This window comes from Balaenoptera borealis (genome assembly GCF_965194805.1).
Source record: "Balaenoptera borealis genome assembly, chromosome: 11".
Lineage (NCBI taxonomy): Eukaryota > Metazoa > Chordata > Mammalia > Artiodactyla > Balaenopteridae > Balaenoptera > Balaenoptera borealis.
The window spans coordinates 102821325-102843820 of NC_138868.1; the positions used below are offsets into that span (position 1 = coordinate 102821325).

The window sequence follows — 22496 nt, forward strand, 5'->3', positions numbered from 1 at the left end:
GTAGAAAGGGAGAGAGGAGAAAAGAGGAAATTATAGAGGTAATGATGCCTTGTGCACAATGGAGATTTTTAAACAGTTTTGGGAGGGCAAGATCGTATAGAGAGACACCCATGTTTCTTAAGTGTAGAGGCTGGGAAGAAGGAAATAACCAGTCAACTGAATGCCTGTCATGTGCCAGGCACTTTCTTATGTGCCATCTCACGTTGTCAACAGCCTTCGTGTGGACAAACATTATTATCCTCCTTTCACAAATGTGGAGGTTGGGGATCAAGGGTTTACGTGAATGCTTAAAAAATGGTATAGCTGCAATTCCAAAAGTTCCCCTTTTTCGTCTGTCACCATTTTGCATTACAGATCCCTCAAACCAATGATAGGCGTGAAGAGGGGAAAAGGATAGAAGAATTTGGCTTCAGAGGGAGACACCTGCCGTCGGCTGACATGTTAGAAGAACCAGTGAGAGGGGTTCCCCAGAGGGCGAAAGAAACACTGACCAGAGGAGCTGCCAGCTTGGGGACAGATCCCCTTTGTCACTCCTCACCTGTGTAGGTGAAACTCAGGATTTCTGGCTCTCGAGGCTCCTGCGTCTCTGGGATCTCTGGGATCAAAGGCTCTTCTTCTCCCATGTGGGAGATCTCGTCTAGTCTGGGGATTGGAAATGCTGCTCAAGAGAGGGAAAACAGGACGTCACGATTGGTTCAACTGTTCCCCGTGTCAAGAGCAGATCTTTTCTGTTTGGCAGACTGCAGAACAATCACATAGGCAGGTCAGTCCATCAAACCTTCAGTCTCTTTAGCTTGAGCCCCTCTGACGAGTACTGCATATCTCTTGCCTTTCACCAGCAGCTCAATAATCACACAGCTGTCAATGTTACCCTCTCTTCCCATATTCAAGTAAGTAGATTGTCTCCAACTTTCATTGCTTGTTTCAAAACTGATATGCTTACCTACTCACACTAAACTTAAACTCATACTAAAACTATAGTATTACAGCTGTTTTCTTGTTAGAGGTTTCCAACTACTTCCTAGGCATTTTCTCTTCCCTCTAGCTTCGAAGGACACCATCTTCCTCGGCTGTCCTTCAGTGTCACTGGTGGGGTCGGCATAAGAGAAGTGTAGTATGTACAATCTAAGGTCTAAGACACCCTCAATTTCCAACAAGAAAACGATCTCTGTGCTCAGGACACTCTAGAAACACTTGAAATTGCTTACACAAGGAGACCACAATTCCGCAGTCTTCTTCCAAGACATATTCCCCATAGAACTCTTTCTGTGTTGGATCCAGATCACTCCACTGGTCCTGGGAGAAGCAGACAGCCACATCCTTGAAAGTTACCAATCCCTGAAACAACACAAAGATTCTATTAAAATGTCATGCTTTATGGAGCCTCATATTTTGTTCCTGGAATAAAGGTCACTGGAACAGGCAGAATCCATCCAGGAGACAAAGAAACTCAAATGGGACACGTGGTTCCCTTTCAGGACATCTGTGTCTCATCCTCTGTCGCTGCTTCCCAAGTTTCTGCTTTTGCAACTGGCCCTCTTCCTGCTCCCTCCAATCCCACTACTTTCCCTCAGCACCAGACTATGTTCTTCTTTCTGGGGATATTGTTTAAAATACAAGAAAGGTCTTAGAAGTCATCATTCAACTCCCTATTTTACACTTTAATGCTACCTACATTTCTGCAAAAATTTATCTTTTCCAGGAAGCTTTCCCTAACTGACCTTACCTAATCACACATCACTTACATAGTCTATATAGCATAAATAGGACTTTCTTCTTCAGCTAGACTACAATCTAAAAATAAGGATGGGGGGCTTCCCTGGTGGCACAGTGGTTAAGAATTCACCTGCCAATGCAGGGGACACGGGTTTGAGCCCTGGTCCAGGAAGATCCCACCTGCCACAGAGCAACAAAGCCCGTGCGCCACAATTACTAAGCCTGCGCTCTAGAGCCTGCGAGCCACAACTACTGAAGCCCACGTGCCACAACTACTGAAGCCTGCAGTCCTAGAGCCCGTGCTCCGCAACAAGAGAAGCCACCACAATGAGAAGCCCCCACACAGCAATGGAAGAGTAGCCCCCGCTCGCCGCAACTAGAGAAAGCCCACATGCAGCAACGAAGACCCAACGCAGCCAAAAAGAAATAAATTAATTTATTTAAAAAAATAAATAAATAAGGATGGGGACTTCCCTGGCGGTCCAGTGGTTAAGACTCCACACTCCCAATGTAGGGGGCACGGGTTCGATCCCTGGTCAGGGAACTAAGGTCCCGCATGCCACGCAGCGCGGCCAAAATAAATAAATAAATAAATAAAATTAAAATAAGGATGAATTCTATTCCTTTTTTCTCCAGCCACATAGCTTAGTTGTGGGGCTCTTGACCATGGTGAAGTCTTCATGAATGCCATGGCCTGACTGAATGCAGTCCCTGGAAGAGGATAGCACCCAAAATCAGAAATCGTTTTTGCAGGACAGTCAGTTATCCTTACAAATGATGATCAAGTTTATTCCTTAAAACCAAAAACAAACCCTCACTTGACAACTTCAAAGTTGTACTGGGGTGTTACCAAATAATCCCACTTTGTTAGTCCCTCTGGTTGGTGGCAAATCAAAAGGCTCTGGAGCCTGTAGATCCATCCGACTGAGATGTTATAACTGATCTCATTAGCTGCAGTTCCTCCCCTTCCAGACACATGCAGAACTGAGAACTTAAACTGGCAAAGGAGAGTGGAAACTTGTGTCCCGTCTGACCTGTTCAGTGTATATGCCCAACGGTTCCTCAAATTCTCCATGGTATAGACAGAAACTAGGGTGCACCTGTGACAGAGCAGTAAGAAGGGCAACCATCTCTGGGTTTCCAGGGTTCCTCTCTTCAGGAAGGGCTGGGTCCTGGGGCACTGGAACCTCTAAGAAGAAAAGAAGGCAGAGATCAGCAGTGTGCAGGGCGGCCCTATAACTGGCAAAGAGCTGAGCATCCCCCATGGTCTCTGGTGGGAAGGTGGGAGTCAAGACACAGGCCTAAGGGCGGCTTGAGTCATCCCAACGCCACCACCTATAACACTACGGGAATGCCAGGAGAATAACCAACAAACGTGCTATCCAAGGCAGCCCTGCTTACGGGTACTCTAGCTAGTACTGTCTCCTCTCAACACCCTGTGCTCTGTGGTTTCCTCCCCTTATGATCTAGCCAGCCTCCTCGGTATGGGAGCAATATCCCCCTCCCCTCACTCTGCCACGATCCCCCCTTCCTGCTGAGGCTCCCACCGCTCTCCTGCAGGGGCTGCAACTCCAACTCCTGGCACAGGCTCTGCTCTTCTGGTGCCCCCAGATCTGGGCTCTGTGTGGTCTCCTCACGGGACTCCTCGGGGGTCAAGGTGTGTGCAGGATCCTGAAGCTCACTAGGTGACCCGGGCTCTGCTGCTGGATGCACTGTCTCCTCGGACAGGACTTCCTGGCCGTGAACATGGACAGTCACCTGGGAATAATTCCAACTTCCAGTCACCATGGAGTCAGGAGGAAAGTCTTGGCTGTCATCAGGGCTTATGTTAGGAGAAGCTGCCAACAGGAAAACTCCCAGAGGGACCCAGACGAGGAGGGGAAAGTCCAGTCCCACCGGGGCGTGCGAGGAGGAGCTGAGTTTATCCTCGCCAGGACAAGGGGAGGACATTCAGATACTGCCCTGCTTTCTCATTTCCCTCAACCCTGCCTGTCACCAGGGCTCTGAGGGCCCATCCTTCCCATCTTCGCCTACCCCACCTGCGGCTTGCCTTGCTGTGTGCTCCCCTGTCTGTTGTCCTGAAAGGGGGATCTGTCACTGACGGGCTGAGAACCTCTGAGGAAGTCACGGAATTCTCCTCCCCAGGGAATGGAGGTTCAACATCCAAAGGGAAAACCAAAGCCATATCACCCTTGTGTGCTGAGGCCACAAAGATGGTCCCTAGGCAGGTGTTTCAAGAACCAGGAAGTCACACTCATACACACACAAACACACACACACTCCTGTGTCCCATGGAGCTCATGGATCTAGGTACAACCCAAGGGTGGAGCCAATTCAATTTATGGGGTAATTTATGTGAGCCCTACCCCTAAAATCCATCCTTCCAGCAAATAGACCCCCTCCACGTCACACAGATCAGGACTCCCCCTCCTCACCCACCGCCTTGGTCTCCTGGGTTGTTTCTGCAAACCCTCCACCAGCGTCACGGCCTCCTCGCCACTCTCTGGCCGCTGGCCCCGCACCCAGCTCTGCAGTTCTCTGGGCAGGACAGTAAGGAATTGTTCCAGCACAAGCAGCTCTAGGATCTGCTCCTTTGTCCTCCTCTCTGGCCTCAGCCACTGATGACACAGTTCTCGGAGTCGGATGAGAGCTTCCCGAGGGCTTGCTGCTTCCTGGTAGCGAAAGCACCGGAAGTTCTGGTGCGACGTCTCAAGCACAGGGTCATCCCTCTGTAAGACAGACTCTGGCCTACAGGTGAAATCATCTTCCAATTTCACCATGAGGATCCCCTCTTCTTCCCAAAGATCCTGGTCCTCCGGTTCCAAGGCTGTAGCCATTGTCTGGCTCTGGCTCTGGGGTGGTCTCACACCATCGAGAGCTCACACTGTCATTCCCCCCGTCTCAGCCTGGGCGCCTCGAGGAGTTTCTCCCAAGGGACCTGGGTAGAGAAGTAAAGACAGACAACACTATAAGCATGAAAGTATACACAGGAGTAACAGTTCTGAGATCAATCATAATCCTGTACACATAACACTCCCAAACTTAAATCCCCTTTCCCCTAATCTCCATATGTTGTAAATAGATCTAGTTGGAATAGGATAAGCTATGCCTGAAGGTATGTTCTCCCACTCCTTTTCCTAGGCAAGGTTCACACTCCATAGAAAAACAGAAAAACACTGCATTTCTACTTCATGAAATATGGGAACCTAAAAGGAAAATGGCTAGGAGAAAGGACACTCATAACTGCCTGCTAAAAATGTGGTACTGACCACAATCTGTTTTACACACACACATGCACACACACACACGCTGACATATATATTAGGATATATATTCTGAGAAAAGACACATTGACAGGGCTGAATTAGACAGAGAAGGCTTTGTGGAGGTTCATTGTGAACTGAATCACACTCCATATTAATTTATTCTGTAAAGTGGGAACTCTCAGAGATTTGAGAGGATTGTATGCGGTAACAGCGAAGAAAGCCACTTACACACAGTGGCTGGCACATAAGCACCCCCAAAAGCGATCCTCCTCTTAAGACATCTTTAACTGGAAGACCTACAGACCCTCAAAACTGAGTGCTCAAAACTAAATTCACGATTCCTGCTCCCAAATCCACCCCTCTTCGTGTAATCCTCTTGGCTGATATCATCACTTGTTAAGTCAACACTCAACCTTATCATCTTTGGATTCAACTTTGAATCTTCCCCATTGCTTACAGCTCATTAAGCCAATTGTACCTCTTAAGCCTCTAAATCTGTTTCGTCCTGATTTAGTTTGGGCCCCCATCTCTTGCCTGGACTACGGCCATAACTTCCTAACTGGGATCCCCACAGTACTCAGCTATGAGCAAAACGCAACAGATTCAGCTGTGGAGCTTTTGCAAAACATAGTATCACACACATCATTCTTCCGGATATTCTGATTCAAGTCAATCCAGGGAACTGTATCTTTAGAAATGCTACATGTGGTTCTGATGTGCGTCCTAGCTGAGAAACACTTAGGGCATGTAAGGTTAAGAGAGAGTCCTCCTGGAGTCAGATTGCCAAGGTTTGAATCCTGGCTCTATTGTTTACTAGATGTGGGGTCATGGTCAAGTTCTTATTCTCCTTATGCCTGTTTCCCCTTTACAGAATGGAGGTAAGGATGGAATCCACCTAATAGGGTTACTATGAGGAATATCTGTGAAGTGCCTAAAAGAGTGATGGTGCCCCAATGTTAACCATTATCTTTCTGAATAATAGTTCCAACTGCATCACTCAACATTTAAAAATAATAATTTCATACTGTTAGGAAGATCAGTTCCAAAATCCTTGGCATGGTACATGAAGCCCTTCACAACCAGCCCTCAATTTATTTTTCAAGCCTCATATCCTCCCCTCTTCTCTGTATCACCTGCTATAATGAATGCACTGCTGACCTCCCTACAATAGGGTGTCTTTCCAGGCCTCCAAGTCTGTAAAAGTCTGTTCCTTTTGTACGGAAAACTCCCACCACCAATGCTTCACGTGTGTTCCTATTTCTTCTCAACAGGTCCCCTCTTCTTCATTCCCAGGATTTACAGTTTCGGTCTTAATCAGTTCTCCTCTGGATTACTGTAACTGCCTCTAAATGTGAGCTATCTGTCTCCAGGTTTGTTACCTTTGTTACCATTCATCATATCACAAGAGTGACTGCTCTTGGCAAATCTGGTCCTGTCCCTTCCTTATTTAAGATCCTCAATCACTCCTGTCTTGGAAGTGAAATACAAACTTCTAAGTACTATGTATTAGGTTGACCTTCATCTTGGGTTTCTTTTTTTTTTTTAATATTTATTTTATTTATCTGGCTGCACCAGGTCTTAGTTGCAGCACACAGGATCTTTCAGTTGCAGCATGTGGGATCTAGTTCCCTGACCAGGGATCCAACCCGGGCCCCCTGCATTGGGAGCGTGGAGTCTTAACCAGTGGACCACCAGGGAAGTCCCTTCATCTTGTTATTCCTTTGCCTTCCTCTCCAATCCTTTCAAACACACACACACAGGCACGTTGTGCATGTAAAGTACACAAAAGGTCTATGCTCTTTGGCTTTTGAACATGCCGTTCCTTCCAACTCTTTACCCTTCATTAGGTTAAACTTATTTATCTTTCAAGACATAGATAGGTAAGGCTTCATGTCTCCTGAGATGCTTTCCTTGATCCCATTCTCCCTGCCCTTAGACCTGTTAGAAATCACTTTGCTTCCCTAGCTATTTGGACATATCTGTATCTCAAAATCTGCCGTATCACACAGCCATCGTTCATCTTTCCCCTGAAACCCCTTGAAGTAGGGGACTGTGCTTCAATCAATTTCCAATACCTATAACAAAGCACACAATAAATGCATCTAAATGAATAAGCCTCCACTTTGAAGTTTTCTTCCTACATTAACAGTAAGAATCAATCTTTTCCTCCATAAGTTTCTACTTTTTTATTCACCGTATCTTGTTAATCCTACCTTCTAAATCTTTCAAATTCATGCATCTCATCTCCACTGCCATTCCCCGAGTCAAGCCGTTATGACCCACTAAAAGGCATTGATAGGACCTCTTAAAAAATGACGATATCCTCGGCCCCTACGACTGCACCGGCACTTACATGTGGAATGAACCACTTGGTTCAAATTTTACCAGTGGACTTCCAGGTGCCACCCCCTCCAGACCACTCTCCACATGCAACCTGAGGGTTCTTCATTTTCCAATCTTTTTATGCTTCACTACAACTGCCTCAGGTCCACCTTCAAGGTCAACGATCCACTCTTAACAGCTGTAACGTTCTGTCTAATGTGCTGCTGCCCATCAACCACCAAATTATTCATTATTTAAATCTGTATCTCAAATCACTTTCCATTCAAGCTTATTTCATTTTTCCATTACCCGCAAACATTCACTACATAATCTCATGGTCTGTAGTTCTGTAATTTACAGATCTTCCTGTGCTAATTTACCTACTTATTAAATCTGCTCTATCTCATTGTGGTTTGTTTTTGCAGGTGGTTTGTAATTTTTTTACGTTTTATGCCCATTTTCTTTGGGAGAGCCCTAGGTTATAAAAGTGAGCCCTTTGAATGAAATTTCATTTGCTTCCATCCAAGTACTAGTGGTTTCAGTATCTTAATTTCTCAGAGTCTTCCTGAATTATGCTGACAGTGTCTCATTTAGGCCTAAGCCTGTGAGAGATTTCTGTCCCACCCAAGGCTATGGAGGCCTACACTTCCTTGCCCTTTTGCTTGATCAGTAGACAGATTTTCATGGAAGGAGTAGCTCTTCAAGGCTCCAGGCTGGCAGATGTTCAACTCTATATCCCTCCCCCATCCCCACCAGTGCCCCATTTTCATATCTCCTTGTTGGAGTATAGGTATTAGAACCCCAAACTTTAGAAGTCTTTATTTTGGTTTGAAATCTCCTCGGGCTGTGGTGGAGTTAGATTGTGCTCACTCCTCCAGCTTTTATTTCTGGAACCTAGACATTTACCTTTAGTTTGGGGGCAGGGAGGCAGGTGAGTGCAAGCATTTAAAAATGGGCAAGAGCCATATCCACATCAATACCTCCTGCAGTGCTGTGGTAAGGTCTGAGTGGTGACCCTTCCTACATACCACATCGGCCAATGGCTTCACATTGTCCACAGGGTAAAATCTAAACCCCTTACAATTTGATTCCCAAGGCCCTGCAAGACCTGGCCCCTGCCCACCTCTCTTCTCCCACGACTGCTACTGCATTGAAAGTTGCTGCTCGAATACACTGCTGTATCTCTTTTCTACGCCCTCACTAGGTGTTCCTGACGCTGTCGACTCTGCCTGAAATACCCTTTTTACCCCTTTTACTTGGTTAACTCTACTCATCCTTCAGACCTGCTTTCCCCAGACGCCTTCCCTGGTCCTCCCAGATTGCGTCCACAGGAACTTGGACCCTGTATCGCAGCACACACATATATCTACTTTTTGTGTGGTAAGAATCGTTCATCATCCTGTTTAGTTCACTAGACCGTAAAGCTCCGAGGGCAGGGCCACACAGCACCCAGCTCAAGGCCTGTCACACAACAGGTACTCAGGCAGAGACCACGGTAAGTCTTTTTAAGTCTTTCTCTGGAAGGACAGATCCAATATCTTATTAATTCTTATTCACTCATTTGTCCAGCAAACTGTGTGCCAGACAAATGAATAAATAAGGGAAAAAACACTTATTATTTAGATTGTGAGTAAAACAGAATACTCTTAGTGGTTCCTGAAGTGAGGAAACCACAACTCATCACAAGGAATCTTCAGGCTGCCTTGGAGAATCCACATACAAGTCACACAAAGCTGTGCATTTGAAAAAAAAAAATCATTTTCCTTTGAAGATATGAATCAACCTTAGTAAGCACAAAACCGGACATCAAGTAATTTAACACTACAACACTGATTATTTATCCAGACAATCCCCCCAACATCTGCAAGGCAGGAAAAGAAGATGGAATTGATACTCAGGGTCTCTGGCTTAATGAGGGGATTTCTATTAACTTAAAAATCCAAGAACTTGGGTTTCTCTGGTGGCGCAGTGGCAGAGAATCTGCCTGCCAATGCAGGGGACACGGGTTCAAGCCCTGGTCTGGGAAGATCCCACATGCCGCGGAGCAACTAGGCCCGTGAGCCACAACTACTGAGCCTGCGCGTCTGGAGCCTGTGCTCTGCAACAAGAGAGGCCGCGATAGAGAGAGGCCCGCGCACCGCGATGAAGAGTGGCCCCCGCTTGCCACAACTAGAGAAAGCCCTCGCACAGAAACGAAGACCCAACACAGCCAAAAGTAAATAAATAAATAAATAAATAATAAAAATAAAGGAATTCCTTTAAAAAAAAAAAAGTAAAATAAATATCCTTTAAAAAAAAAAAATCTGAGAACTTGCCCAGCGAAGCAGGCTAGGAACTCTGTTTTCACGTAGCACAGTCCACGAGTTGCCCTACTACAGATTCTATAAAGTATGCGCTGACAGAGGGTTCCTGCTCTTACAGGGCTTTGCTCTCCAAAAAAAAAAGAATATAACAGCATCACATAAAACCTGCTGATTTAAAATGCTCTTCAGAAATCATGGATTGAGATTTCCTTTGCTTGTTTTGTATTTACTTTGGCAGCCTAGGAAGATGAGATGGCGACAAAAAATCAGCAACAGCGGAATGAGGGGAGGCAGAGTTGTCCTTGCTGGGGCAAGAGATGGGAAGGAAGAGAAGGCGGGCAGTGCTGTGAAAAGAGCACCAGATTAGGTATCCAAAGATGTACGTTCCAGCCCACATCCCCACAAACCCGGAACCGCTCTAAGGGTTTCCTGAGACAAGGTACACGAGAGCCCTTGTAAAGGGTGAAGCCCTCTTCAGACAACAACTCTCAGGACTAGCTGAGATCTATGAGAGCTTATAAACTGGAGTGTGCTGTGCAAATGTCAGGTGTCAGTACTAGAGACAGAAAACAGGCTTTGCATTTTATTCCATTTATGGGATGGGTTACCCTGCAAGTCTGCCTTGCAATTTGTTGCCTTCTAACACCTTCCCTCAGTGTCTGTCCTTGGAAGGAGTTCCACAGTGACAGACAAAAACCCAACAACAGGATACTACAGAGAGACCGTGAGGCCAGGCCAGGAAGAGTGAAGGACCTGCTTCCAGAAGGCTCTAAAATAATGTTTGCAGAGATGCTTCACAAGCCTTGGCCTGGGCTGGCCCCACCACCTAGCCTCTTCAGTGTTTCTAGGACGTCTGGGGCAGGACTGCGGAGGAGATGTGGGAAAGGCAAGGCCTTTCTCCAGTCTGTGGTCCAGCTGTGTCTGTCCATATCTGAGTGGGTCCCATGCCAGTTAAGGCCCTAACTCAACCCTGAAGACCAGAAAAGAAAACTGCAGGCAGTGAAAAGATACCTGGGTCTCTATCTTAAAATGTTATTCCTACTTGGAGTGATCTTTCTGGACCCTAAACGACAAGGTCTGTAGTCTTATAGCATTTTCCTAAAGGAGAGGTGGGATCTATTTACTGGCAAATAATTAATCTTCAGAAGAAAACAGTGACCAGAGAGGTTCGAATGATGATATTCAGCAGACATTTAAATTCTCTCCAGTCTCCCTTCTCCTCTTTGACTCTAACGCAGGCCCAGAGCCTGGAGATTTGAATCAATGATCGCTGGGACTAACCAGATGCTTGCAACTGCTCCTCTCACTGCTCTAGAAAAAAATATCAGCTAATAAAAATTGTTAACTGCCCTTTTCTACTCCTGTACTGTTCTTTAAAACTAAAGACTATCCACTATGATCCTCCTACTGGAAAGATTCTTTCATTTTACTGTTACTTATCCTTATACAAACGTTTACCCATACTTTCCACGTAATGGTTAGGGGTTCTGGAGCCTTAGTCTGGATCCCTCTCCTCACCTATTAGCCAGGTGACAGTCCCTAAGCCTCAGTCCAATCTTCAACATGTGGCAAATACTTCCTACCTCATATGGTGGTCTTAAGGATCAACGAAGTAACGCATAGAATCGCTCAGCACAGAGTTTGATATATGGTAGGTGCTCTATATATTCTGTTCTTTCCTTCAAATTGCTTTAAATCCTTTTGGGAAGAAGATTTAAATGATAATCAAACAGCCCTTTATTTCATCATAATTCAAAAAAAATTTTTTTTAATGCACAGGTAAAATCTTGGTCTGTTTACTGTTACATCAAAAGTAAAGTGTTAAGGGAGTTCCCTGGTGGTCCAGTGGTTAGGATTCGGCGCTTTCACTACTGTGGCCCGGGTTCAATCCCTGGTCGGGGAACTGGGATCCTGCAAGCTGCATGGTGCCGACACCCTAAAAAAAGTAAAGTGTTAAACCAAGAGAGAATTCTTGCTTTGAAAGCACTTATAAACTCAGATTAAACAAGATCCTTGGAACCAGATGGGATGAAAACTTAGATAGGTTTTCCTGCCTAAGACCAGAGTAGCGATACTTCTGCTTACCAATATCACAGTCCTGTCCCCTTCCTCTAACTGGGAAGAGGCAACCTGAGGCAAACCCAGTTAGTACAGGCATACCCCATTTTACTGCGTTTCACCTTCATCACGCTTCACAGATGTGTTTTCTGTTTTGTTTTCTTTTACAGCTTAAAGGTTTGTGGCAACCCTGCAACAAGCAAGTCTATCAGTGCCATTTTTTCAACAGCATTTGCTCACTTGTTGTAATCACATTTTGATAATTCTCACAGTATTTCCAGCTTAATTATTATTATATTTGTTATGGTGATCTGTGATTAGTGATCTTTGATGTTACTATTCTAATTGTTTTGGGGTGCCACAAACTGTGCCCATATCAGATGGCAAACTTAATCAATAAATGTGTGCTTTCTGACTGCTCCACTGACCAGCTGTTCCTCCGTCTCTCTGCCTCTTCTTGGGCCTCCCTAGTCCCTGAGACATAACAATGTTGAAATTAAGCCAATTAAAAACCCTACAAGGGCCGTAAGTATTCAAGTGAAAGGAAGAATCGCATGTATCTTGCTGTAAATAAAAAACTAGAAATGATTAAGCTTGGTGAGGAGGGCATGTCAAAAGATGAGACAGGCTGAAAGCTAGGCCTCTTGCCCCAGTTAGCCAAGTTGGAATGCAAAGGTAAGTTTCTTGAAGGAAACTGAAAGTGCTACTCCAGTGAATACACAAATGATAAGAAAGTGGAGAAAGTTTTAGTGGTTTAGATAGAAGCTCAAACCAACCACAACAATCCTTTGAGCCAAAGCCTAATCCACAGCAAGGCCCTAACTCTCTTTAATTCTATGAAGGCTGAGAGAGGTGAAGAAGCTGTAGAAGAAAAGTCTGAAGCTAACAGAGGTTGGTTCATGAGGTTTAAAGAAAGAAGCCATCTCTGTAACATAAAGTGCAAGATGAAGCAGCAAGTGCTGATGCGGAAACTGCAGCAAGTTATCCAGATCTAGCTAATTAATGAAGGTGGCTAAAATAAACAACAGATGTTCAGTGCAGACAAAACAGTCTTCTACTAGAAGAAGATGCCATCTAGAACTTTCATAGCTAGAGAGAAGTCAATGATTGGCTTCAAAGCTTCAAAGGACAGGTTGATTCTCTTGTTAGAAGCTAATGCAGCTGGTGACTTTAAGTTGAAGCCAATGCTATTTACTATTCTGAAAATCCTAGGGCCCTTAAGAATTATGCTAAATCTACTCTGCCTATGCTCTATAAATGGAACAACAAAACCTGGATGACAGCACATCTGTTACAACATGGTTTGCTGAATACTTTAAGCCCACTGATGAGACCTACTGCTCAGAAAAAAAAATTTCTTTCAAAATATTACTGCTCGTTGACAATGCACCTTGTCACCCAAGAGCTCTGATGGAGATGTACAATGAGATTAATGTTTTCATGCCTGTTCACACAACAACCATTCTGTAGCCCATGGATCAAAGAGCAATTTCAACTTTCAAGTCTTATTATTTAAGAAATACATTTTGTAAGGCTACAGCTGCCATAGACAGTGATTCCTCTGATGGATCTGGGCAAGGTAAATTGAAAACCTTCTGGAAAGGATTCACCATTCTAGATGCCATGAAGAATATTAGTGATTCATGGGAATAAGTCAAAACATCAACATTAACAGGAGTATGGAAGAAGCTGATTCCAACCTTCACGGATGACTTTGAGGGGTTCCAGACTTCAGTGAAGGAAGAAACTGCAGATGTGGTAGAAACAGCAAGAGAACTAGAATAAGAAGTAGAGCCTGAAGATGTGACTGAGTTGCTACAATCTCATGATAAAAACTGCATGGATAAGGAGCTGCTTCTTATGGATGAGCAAAGAAAGTGGTTTCTTGAGACGGAATCTACTGGTGAAGATGCTGTGAAGATTGCTGAAATGACAACTAAGGATTTAGAATATGACATAAACTTAGTTGATCAATCAGCAGCAGGGTTGGACAGAACTGACTCAGTTTTGAAAGAAGTTCTACTGTGGGTAAAACGCTATTAAACAGCACTGCATGCCACAGAGAAACTCTTCATGAAAGGAAGAGTCAATTAATACCGCAAACTTCATTGTTGTCTTATTTTAAGAAATTTCCACAGTCACCCCAACCTTTAGCAACCACCACCCTTCAGTCAGCAGCCATCAACATCTAGGCTAGACCCTCCACCGGCTAAAAGATTATGATTCACTAAAGACTCAGATGAGGGCTAGCATTTTTTAGCAACAAGTATTTTTAAATTATATACATTTTTTTTTAGACACAATGCTATTGCACACTTAATCAATCAACTCCAGTACAGTGTAAAGAGAACTTTACAGTACAGTGTAAACAGGTTTTTGGAAAACCAAAAAATTCCTGTTTTTATTGCGATATTCCCTTTATTGCAGCGGTCTGGAGCTGAATCCACAATATCTCCGAGCTCTGCCTGTATACCCAAGAGGTCCTCTGAAAACCTAACCCAAAAGGCAAAAGAAATGAAAGGGAATACCTTCACTGACTTTTTGCCTTCTAACACATCATGATCAGTGTGCTTCAACCCATGTAAGATATTCTTGCCATTTAAATTTTTTTTCCTTTGTTAGAGTCAACATGGATTTAGTTAAGATTCTATTCAGTGATTCTTCACTAGATTTGAGTAGCAACGGGAGAAGTAGCTCAAAGATTACTGTAAGGTGTAAAAAAGAGGAAGACAGGAAGAAATAAAAAGAGAGGCCAAATAAGTAGTGGGTGGTACAGGGAAGTCAGAGGAGGCTAAGACATAAATATCTTCTGCCACTAAATTTTGTAGACTTTGCAGTTAGGATCAAGGTATAAAAATGTAATTGAGAGTAAATAGAAACATGAAAAGTTTAAATAAAGCTATAAAAATCATAACAATTCACTTTATTTTCAATTAAAATGTTTCCTACAGGTATGTACACAGGCTCAGGAGGCAGTGTTGGATTGCTGTTGACAGTGCTGCCTTCAGAGGTGGAGGAGCTGTGTCCTACCTCCTAGAATGTGTCATCTGGGACAAGTCACATCAAATCACCTTGAAAATGGGGATGATTTTCTACCTAAAGGCAGAGAGCTGGATCATTTTTTGAGAAACTATCCAGCTTTTTGATGGTAATAGAGGGGCTTTGAGGGGTACAAGGATATGTGGCCTCTTTATTGAGTACTTGGGCCATAATGTATTAGCCTAAAGATGGTGAGAGGAATTTACTCAACAGCTGAGAAGGGCTAGAGGCCAAATACAGGTTCTGAGACCAGAATTAAATATCCTGCCATCATGACCATACTGGTTAACCTCCAACATGAAACTAGGCTTTTTAACCTCACAGGTTTTTACCCAGGGGTGGTTAATGGCCTGAATAAAGCGGGCCAATCTACATGCCTCAGTTTAAAACAGAACGTCACAAACTAATCTCAAGTAGGAAAAGGGTGATCACCAAACCTGACACCCACCCTAATGAGGGCAGCAGCTTTAATCTGGAAGCCAGAGTTAAACTAGCCAAATACACTTAATTCACTACAATGAACACGGTCAATGCCAATCACACAGAGGAAACATTATTTAATGAAAGAAAAAAAAAAAGGATATTTTATAAATATAGCTTGACCTGAGGTATAAATATGGATAATTCAGAACAGTTAATTCAAAAGTCATTCACTGTTTTTAGTTTTTAATTAATATTCTCTGTCAAGATACTCCCTGCTCTGGATCTAGATGACTTCCTTCTGGCTTTGCCCAAGGCTCCCTTGCGTATGGTGAGATGAAGGATGGGATCCATGCCTGCTGGACCACAGGAATCTGAGGAGTATCAGGTTTCCACTGCAGACTAAATCATGGTCCAAAGTAGATGCCATTCTTGCTCTGGGCCACTGTTTAGTGTCTTTTGTCTCCCACTGTTAAGCCCTGTCCCTGAAAGCAAGGACCTCCTTATATATTTTTATATTCCCTGCTCCTAACACTTCGTCAAACACTTCCTCAAACACCTGGTTAAAAAGATGCTCAATAAATGTGTGTTGCATTTAATTAAGCTGTTGACGTCTCTTCCCCCAACTTGAATATAGACACTGAAATTCAGAATCAGTGGGTGCCAGGGCTTCTGGGGACAGTTACAGGAATGTGGCATTAGCATGTATTCCAATCCCCTGTGGGAATCAGGTGGCACAGCCATATACTACTTTACTATGTTACACAGGATTAGTGAAGAAAAACTTCTTCAAGAGGAGAAGAAGGTAGGGGATGGAGTTCATTCATCCCAGAAGTATCTACTGAGCATCAATTGTGTGTCCCACACAAGTCAAGGTGCTGGGCAAAGAAAGATGAAAAAGCACAGGTCCTGACCTTAAAGAATTTAACATGTAGTTAAAATAACAGCAGGGACTTTGGCATACTAGGAACTCACAGCAAAAACCTAGAATATGCGTATAAGCTATATGATAAAAATAGAAGCTCCTATCAAGAGAATTAAGAAAATCAAGGGAAAAAACTCACCAGTATTTCACCTTCAATTCAGCTTAAGATAATGTAGCACTTGGAGTTTTTTTGAAGTACACTTTCTTAATTTTACAAATCAAAGAACTCAGACCTAAGTGGTTAAATTACCCACACAAGATCATCGTACTAGTTTCAAGCACAGAAGTACTCACACACAGGTCTTCTGATGTCCAAACCACTGCAATGTTTGTGTGAAGAAGTTTGGCCAAAGGCAGTGGTTCTCAACGTGAGAAACCCAGACCAGCAGCACCAGCACCGGAGAACGTGTTCGAAATGCAAATGATCAAGCCCCAGCCCTGACCTATAATCAGTAACTCTGGGGGTGGCCCCAGTAATCTGTATTTAACAAGCCCTTCAGGGGTTTAAGATGCTTGGTAAGTCTGAGGACCAGTACCTAAGGCAGAGGAGATAAATCTGAGGTTCGAGCAGAAGGGATCCAACTTTTCCAGTGCTGGCCAAATTTAAAGGAGGAAAGGAGTCTAGGACTGCTATATGTGTGTTTTACGTCTGTGCCAAATTAGCTGGGAAAAAAATGTTGTAAACCTGTAACTTACCTCATCTGCATAGTTTATAATGCCCAAGAGTCCCTCACTTCGTAGTAAACCTTGCTGTGCCCTTGAAATGACTGTCTACTGCAATATGGTATACAGAAAGAGTGCAAAACGGGTACAGCTGGAGGAGAAAGGGGACAAGATTATGAATCCCAGGTGCTTAGTCCTAGGAGAAAAAAACTTCCTTCCTCCCTCCAAGCCTGCCCACCCTCTTACGCTAGATAGTAATAGCAGAAAGCTACCCGAGACAAATGGCTACAAACCCTAACTGTTCCGCTGTCATACATTTCCCAGCAACAAGCCTCCCATGGCTGTCCCACAACCTTTGTGAAGTGGCTTTCTGGATCAAGGGCCATGGGGCAGCTTGGAAGAGAAGTTGGAGGGATGAGGGACTCCACTAGCTTTCCTTGTGGCTTCTGAGTGAGGCTGCCCTGGGTGTCACCTGCAGAATGCGGACAGAGAGAAAAAGCAACAGTTCTAAGCCTAGCCTCTAAGTAGAGCCTGGATGTGGCCCTGCTCCCCAGGACCAAGGCAGACAGGGTTACCAAGGCGCCTAGAAGATAAGAACATCAAGGCCCAGAAAAATAAAAATCGGGCTGGCACCTTTCTGAGAAAAGGTAGCAAATCCCTGGCATACAAACTAACAAACTTTTCGCGAAACCAGGTAAGAAGCAGGCCCCATATACTCCCGCTGAGGGTAGCTGTGGTGTCGAGAAAAGTGCCAAAACTGGCTGTTAGGGGTGGGGGAGAGAAGTTGTAAGTGGAGACTGCAGTCATTGGCTTGAGAGGAAGCTCGGGTCCGTCACGGTGCAGCTGAAAAGCCACAGGCCAGGTGGTCCCCAAGGCCTAGCACAATCACGGGCGATAAAATCACGGGTGAGGGTATCTGCGTGTGTTGCGGCGTAGTTAGTGGTGGCAAGCGATGGGGCTCGCCTGGGCAGGGAGCCTTCGGGGGCATTCTCGAGCCAGCTGAGAGGCGGGGTAAGAAAAAGCTGCGGGAAATGAAGGGGCCTCGACCACTCCTCCCACGGTGCCGGGGGGGCCAGTTGGCGCGGAAGCAATGGGAGGGAGGTACGAACTAACTGCGTTTCTGCAGGCCTCAAGAGGGGGCGGAGGGCGGTGGCTGCAAAGAAAGGAGCCTGGAGCGAGTTCCACGTACCCGAAGGTTCTAGCTTCGGCCGCCAGGAAACACGGGGACCACTACGCCTCAGCCCCCTCAACATACTGCCGCCACCCCCTTCCCCAGGACAGTATGATTTCCCCAGGTTCTAAGGGGGCGGGGTCTCCGACCCCTCCCCCTCCTCCCCGTTCAGCCCCGCTCAGCCCGCTCCGGCCCGGCCCGGCCCGGCCCAGCCCCCAGCACTCACAGCTCCAACAGCTCCGGCGGCTCCTCCCCTGCCCCGGCTTCTCCCCAACCCACTCCCGGCCCTAGTAGCGCCGCCGGATCCGAGCCGCGCGGGGCCTGGCGGGTCGGAACACGTGGGGCCTCTGCGACCGGAACCGGAAGCTGCCCTTCGCCCCGCCTCTTCGCCGCGCTGGGGCCTTTCTAGGCTCTTGGGAGGTTTGCTTGTCTCTCTGTGCCCCTAGCTCATGGAGGCGTCGTATTCCCAGGGGAAGCGGGTCGGGTGCCTCAGACCGCTTCCGCCCGCTCGCCCGCCCCTCTCTGCATGGGGGGTGGGGGGGCCCTCGATTAACACACGTACCTGCTGCAGGGGGGCTCCTTTCTGTTTTGGGTCTTTGTTTTAATTTTGATGCCTATATCTTGACTTGTTTTTCTTGATTCTTTTTTTTTTTTTTCCTTTTCATTGTCGGCGAAGCATGGTAGAAAAGAGCAGTTGTGTGTTTGAATACCGGCTCTTGTAGTCGCCGTCAGTTGTAGGGGTTCCAACAAATTCACACCTGAACCTCAGTGTCCATCTTCTGAAATGGGCGTAGTAATACCGTTACTCTGCAGGCTAAATGGTACTTTGCATGTGAACTGATTGGAGCTTAGTAGAAGCTTAGTAAGAGAATAGTTATGGCATCATGGTTCTCCTGTATTTTCCTTGGGCATTTCTTTGTGTTTCTTTACTTTGAGACTATCTTCCCTGATCTCATTTGTTCATTTTTGTGTGGGCAGTGACGTTTCTGCCTGTACCTGCAATTTTCCTTCTGTTCCACTCCCTAAGTCACCACTCTCCACGTGCCATGTCAGGGCCTTCTCTTCCTGAACTATGCCTTACACATTTTATTTTCATGGGACACATAGGTGGGATCTGGTTATTGTGTTTGAACACAAGGTATTAATCACTTTTGGTGGAGGGAGACGAATTTACAGTTCATGAGAGCCTGCTGTGCGCTAGATGTTTTCTCTTTGTACCTCATTTAATATTTTTAAGTATTAAGTTCATAAGTAATACATAAATTTGTTCTTCTAAACGTTTAAAACATTACAGATAAAGCTAATGACTTTTTACTAATTCTGGCTTCCTCATCTCTCTCACCAAAAGTTTCTTCTTATGAACCTGTATTTATCTTCCAGACATTTTTCTGTACTTTTACATACAATACATATATGTATTAATAGAAAATATATAGTATTTTGTGTGTGCATACGTGTATGTATGTGTTCCTGTTGGAGTCCTCAATTTGCTGTTTTCTCCTAGCAAAGGGCCTTGGAGATCTGTCCACAGTACGTACAGTTCTCCCTTATTCCTTCTACTTTTCTGCGTAACATTCCACAGTCTGAATAGCCATTTGCTTAGTGATAATATATGTTGTTTACAATTGTTATTATGGACAATGCTATAATAAACATACTCTGCATGCATACATGCAAATGTCACTAGGAGACAAATGCTGAGAAATGTATACACATAATAGCTGTGTATGAGACTATTTCCCCCCATATCCGTGCCATTATTTCATGTTGCCAAATTTGTATATCTTGGTCAATCTGCTGGGTAAAAGTGATGTCTTATTGTTTTACTTTACTTTTCCATAATTAATATTGTTAAAAAGAAATAAGCCCAATGTAGAGTCATTTGCCCCCAGTACAGCAAACTAAGACTTAATCGAAGTTTCAACTCTTCCCGGAAATGTGATCTTTATAATAGTCAATCTGAAATTACTTCATCAACACTAGTGAGGTGATCTGTATGATAAAGACCCCTGCAGGGGTAAGAGAGTGTCATGGACATATATACACTACCAAATGTAAAATAGATAGCTAGTGGGAAGCAGCCACATAGCACAGGGAGATCAGCTCGGTGCTTTGTGACCACCTAGAGGGGTGGGATGGGGAGGGTGGGAGGGAGGGAGATGCAAGAGGGAAGAGATATGGGAACATATTGTATGTGTATAACTTATTCACTTTGTTATAAAGCAGAAGCTAACACACCATTGTAAGGCAATTATACTTCAATAAAGATGTTTAAAAAAAAAAAAAAAACCCCTGCAGTTCCCCTACCCCCAAAGAAGATAGCTTGGCCCGAAAGAACCCTTTTTTTTTTCTTTTGCTAATACAGCTGTCCATGTATCTGGGGAGGGGATTGGTTCCAGGACCTCAGTAAATACCAAAATCCATGGAAGCTCAATTCCCTTATATAAAATGGTGTAGTATTTACATAAAATCTATGCATATCTTCCTGTATACTTCAAATCATCTCTAGATTATTTATAACATATAATAGAATGTAAATGCTATGTAAATAGTTGTAAATACAATGTAAATGCTATGTAAATAGATGCTAGGGCACAGCAAATTCACGTTTTGCTTTTTGGAACTTTATGGAATTTTTTTTCTGAATATTTTCGATCTGCGTTGGTTGAATCCATGGATACAAAAACCACAGATATGGAGGACCAACTGCACCCTCCTTCTGCCTATAAAAACCTTCCGTTTTGGGCTTCCCTGGTGGCACAGTGGTTAAGAATCTGCCTGGCAATGCAGGAGACATGGGTTCGATCCCAGCTCCGGGAAGATCCCACATGCCGTGGAGCAACTAAGCCCGTGTGCCACAACTACTGAGCCTGCGCTCTAGAGCCTGCGAGCCACAACTACTGAGCCTGTGTGCCACAACGACTGAAGCCCGTGTGCCTAGAGCCCGTGCTCTGCAACAAGAGAAGCCACCGCAATGAGAAGCCTGCACAGCGCAACGAGGAGTGGCCCCACTCTCCGCAACCAGAGAAAAGCCAGCGTGCAGCAATGAAGACCCAATGCGGCCAAAAATAAAATAAATACATTTATTTTTAAAAAAACAAAAAAAACCCTTCCGTTTTGTACAGCCCCTCGGACTGCCCTTCTATTTACTGGATGAGATGCTGCCTGATTCATGAATCATTGAATAAAGTAAATTAGATCTTCAAATTTACTTGGTTGAATTTTGTTTTTTAACAATAGTGACACTGAACATCCTTTGTATGTTTATTGGTAACTTGTAGTTTTCCTATGAGTTTGCCCATTTTTCTATTGGGTTTTTTGCTCTTTTTCTTTTTTAAAAAATTTACTTATTTATTTTTGGCTGCATTGGGTCTTCACTGCTGTGCGCGGGCTTTCTCTAGTTGTAGCGAGTGGGGCTACTCTTCGTCGTGGTGCGTGGGCTTCTCATTGCGGTGGCTTCTCTTGTTGCGGAGCATGGGCTCTAGGCGCCCGGGCTTCAGTAGTTGTGGCTCACGGGCTCAGTAGTTATGGCTTGCGAGCTCTAGAGTGCAGGCTCAGTAGTTGTGGCGCACGGGCTTAGTTGCTCTGCAGCATGTGGGATCCTCCCGGACCAGGGCTCAAACCTGTGTCCCCTGCATTGGCAGGTGGATTCTTAACCACTGCACCGCCAGGGAAGTCCTGCTCTTTTTCTTATTGTTAGATGTTCTTTATGTATTCTAGATACTAATCATTTGGTATATATGTTGAAAATATTTTCTTCAACTCTATAGCTTATTTTCTATCTTTGTTTATAGTATTAAAAAAAAATTTTTTTTTGGCAGCGCCAGGTGGCTTACGGGATCCTAATTCCCCAACCACAGACCGAACCCCAGGCCGTTGGCAGTGAAAGCGTGGAATCCCAACTGTTAGGGGAAACACTGACCAAAACCGCCGGACCTGGGCAGGCAAGATAGTAGCAACTTGCATGAGTTATCTTACCACAGGAGGTCCTGGTAACAAACAGAACTGACAAGCTACCACCAACCGGAAGAATTTGGGAAAGGTTAAAAGGAGAGAGGAGATGCCAGTCCATATGTCCTACCAGCCTTCCAGAATTCTTCTCACTGGAATCCATCTTGGCTGAGCAATGCGCTCGCCACCAAGAAGGACCCTGAGTCTGAATGATTGGCTAGAGACAACCCGGAAAGTAGCCCATTCCCATAAAACCTGAGACTGCGAGCCACATGGCAGAGCAGTTCTCCTGGGTTCCCTTACCCTGCTGCTCTCCACCCAGGCGCCCCTTCCCCATGAAGTCTCTTGCTTTGTCAGCACTTGTGTCTCCTCGGACAATTCATTTCCGAGTATTGGACAAGAGCCCACTCTTGGGCCCTGGCAGGGGTCCCCCTTCCTGCAACACAACCACTGGACTGTCAGGGAATTCCCAGTATTAAAATTTTAAATTTGATACTGTCGACCAAAAAAAATATTCACAACCTAAAAGTTGAAAGTTATGTTTTATTTGGCGGAAATATTTAGGACTTCAGGCCCAGGAGGCAGCATCTCAAGAAACCCTGAGAGAACTGCTCCGAGGAGGCGAGGTGGGAAGCCAGGGTATATAGGAATTTTGCAGCAAA

The 22496-nt window shown here is 44.8% G+C and overlaps 1 protein-coding gene across 10 annotated transcripts in view; it reads right to left on the bottom strand.

Annotated features, from left to right (window-relative positions):
• Positions 1 to 18232, bottom strand: part of ZNF202 (zinc finger protein 202) — a 34391-nt gene extending 16159 nt beyond the window's left edge. Inside the window, exons 1-9 of one of the 10 annotated variants that reach the window (XM_082339819.1) lie at positions 18110 to 18232; positions 17066 to 17184; positions 16746 to 16863; positions 11191 to 11543; positions 4152 to 4654; positions 3264 to 3474; positions 2751 to 2905; positions 1209 to 1338; positions 539 to 658 (exon numbers count right to left, since the gene is read on the bottom strand). In XM_082339819.1, coding sequence (XP_082195945.1) covers positions 539 to 658; positions 1209 to 1338; positions 2751 to 2905; positions 3264 to 3474; positions 4152 to 4553 — 1018 coding nt within the window. In that variant the 5' untranslated portion in view covers positions 4554 to 4654; positions 11191 to 11543; positions 16746 to 16863; positions 17066 to 17184; positions 18110 to 18232. Of the gene's footprint in view, positions 1 to 538; positions 659 to 1208; positions 1339 to 2750; positions 2906 to 3263; positions 3475 to 4151; positions 4655 to 11190; positions 11544 to 16745; positions 16864 to 17005; positions 17185 to 17901; positions 18064 to 18109 lie in introns of those variants that run through there. The other 9 variants (XM_082339818.1, XM_082339817.1, XM_082339822.1 and 6 more) reach the window with 9 other exon arrangements.
• Between the last annotated feature and the right edge of the window lie 4264 nt (positions 18233 to 22496).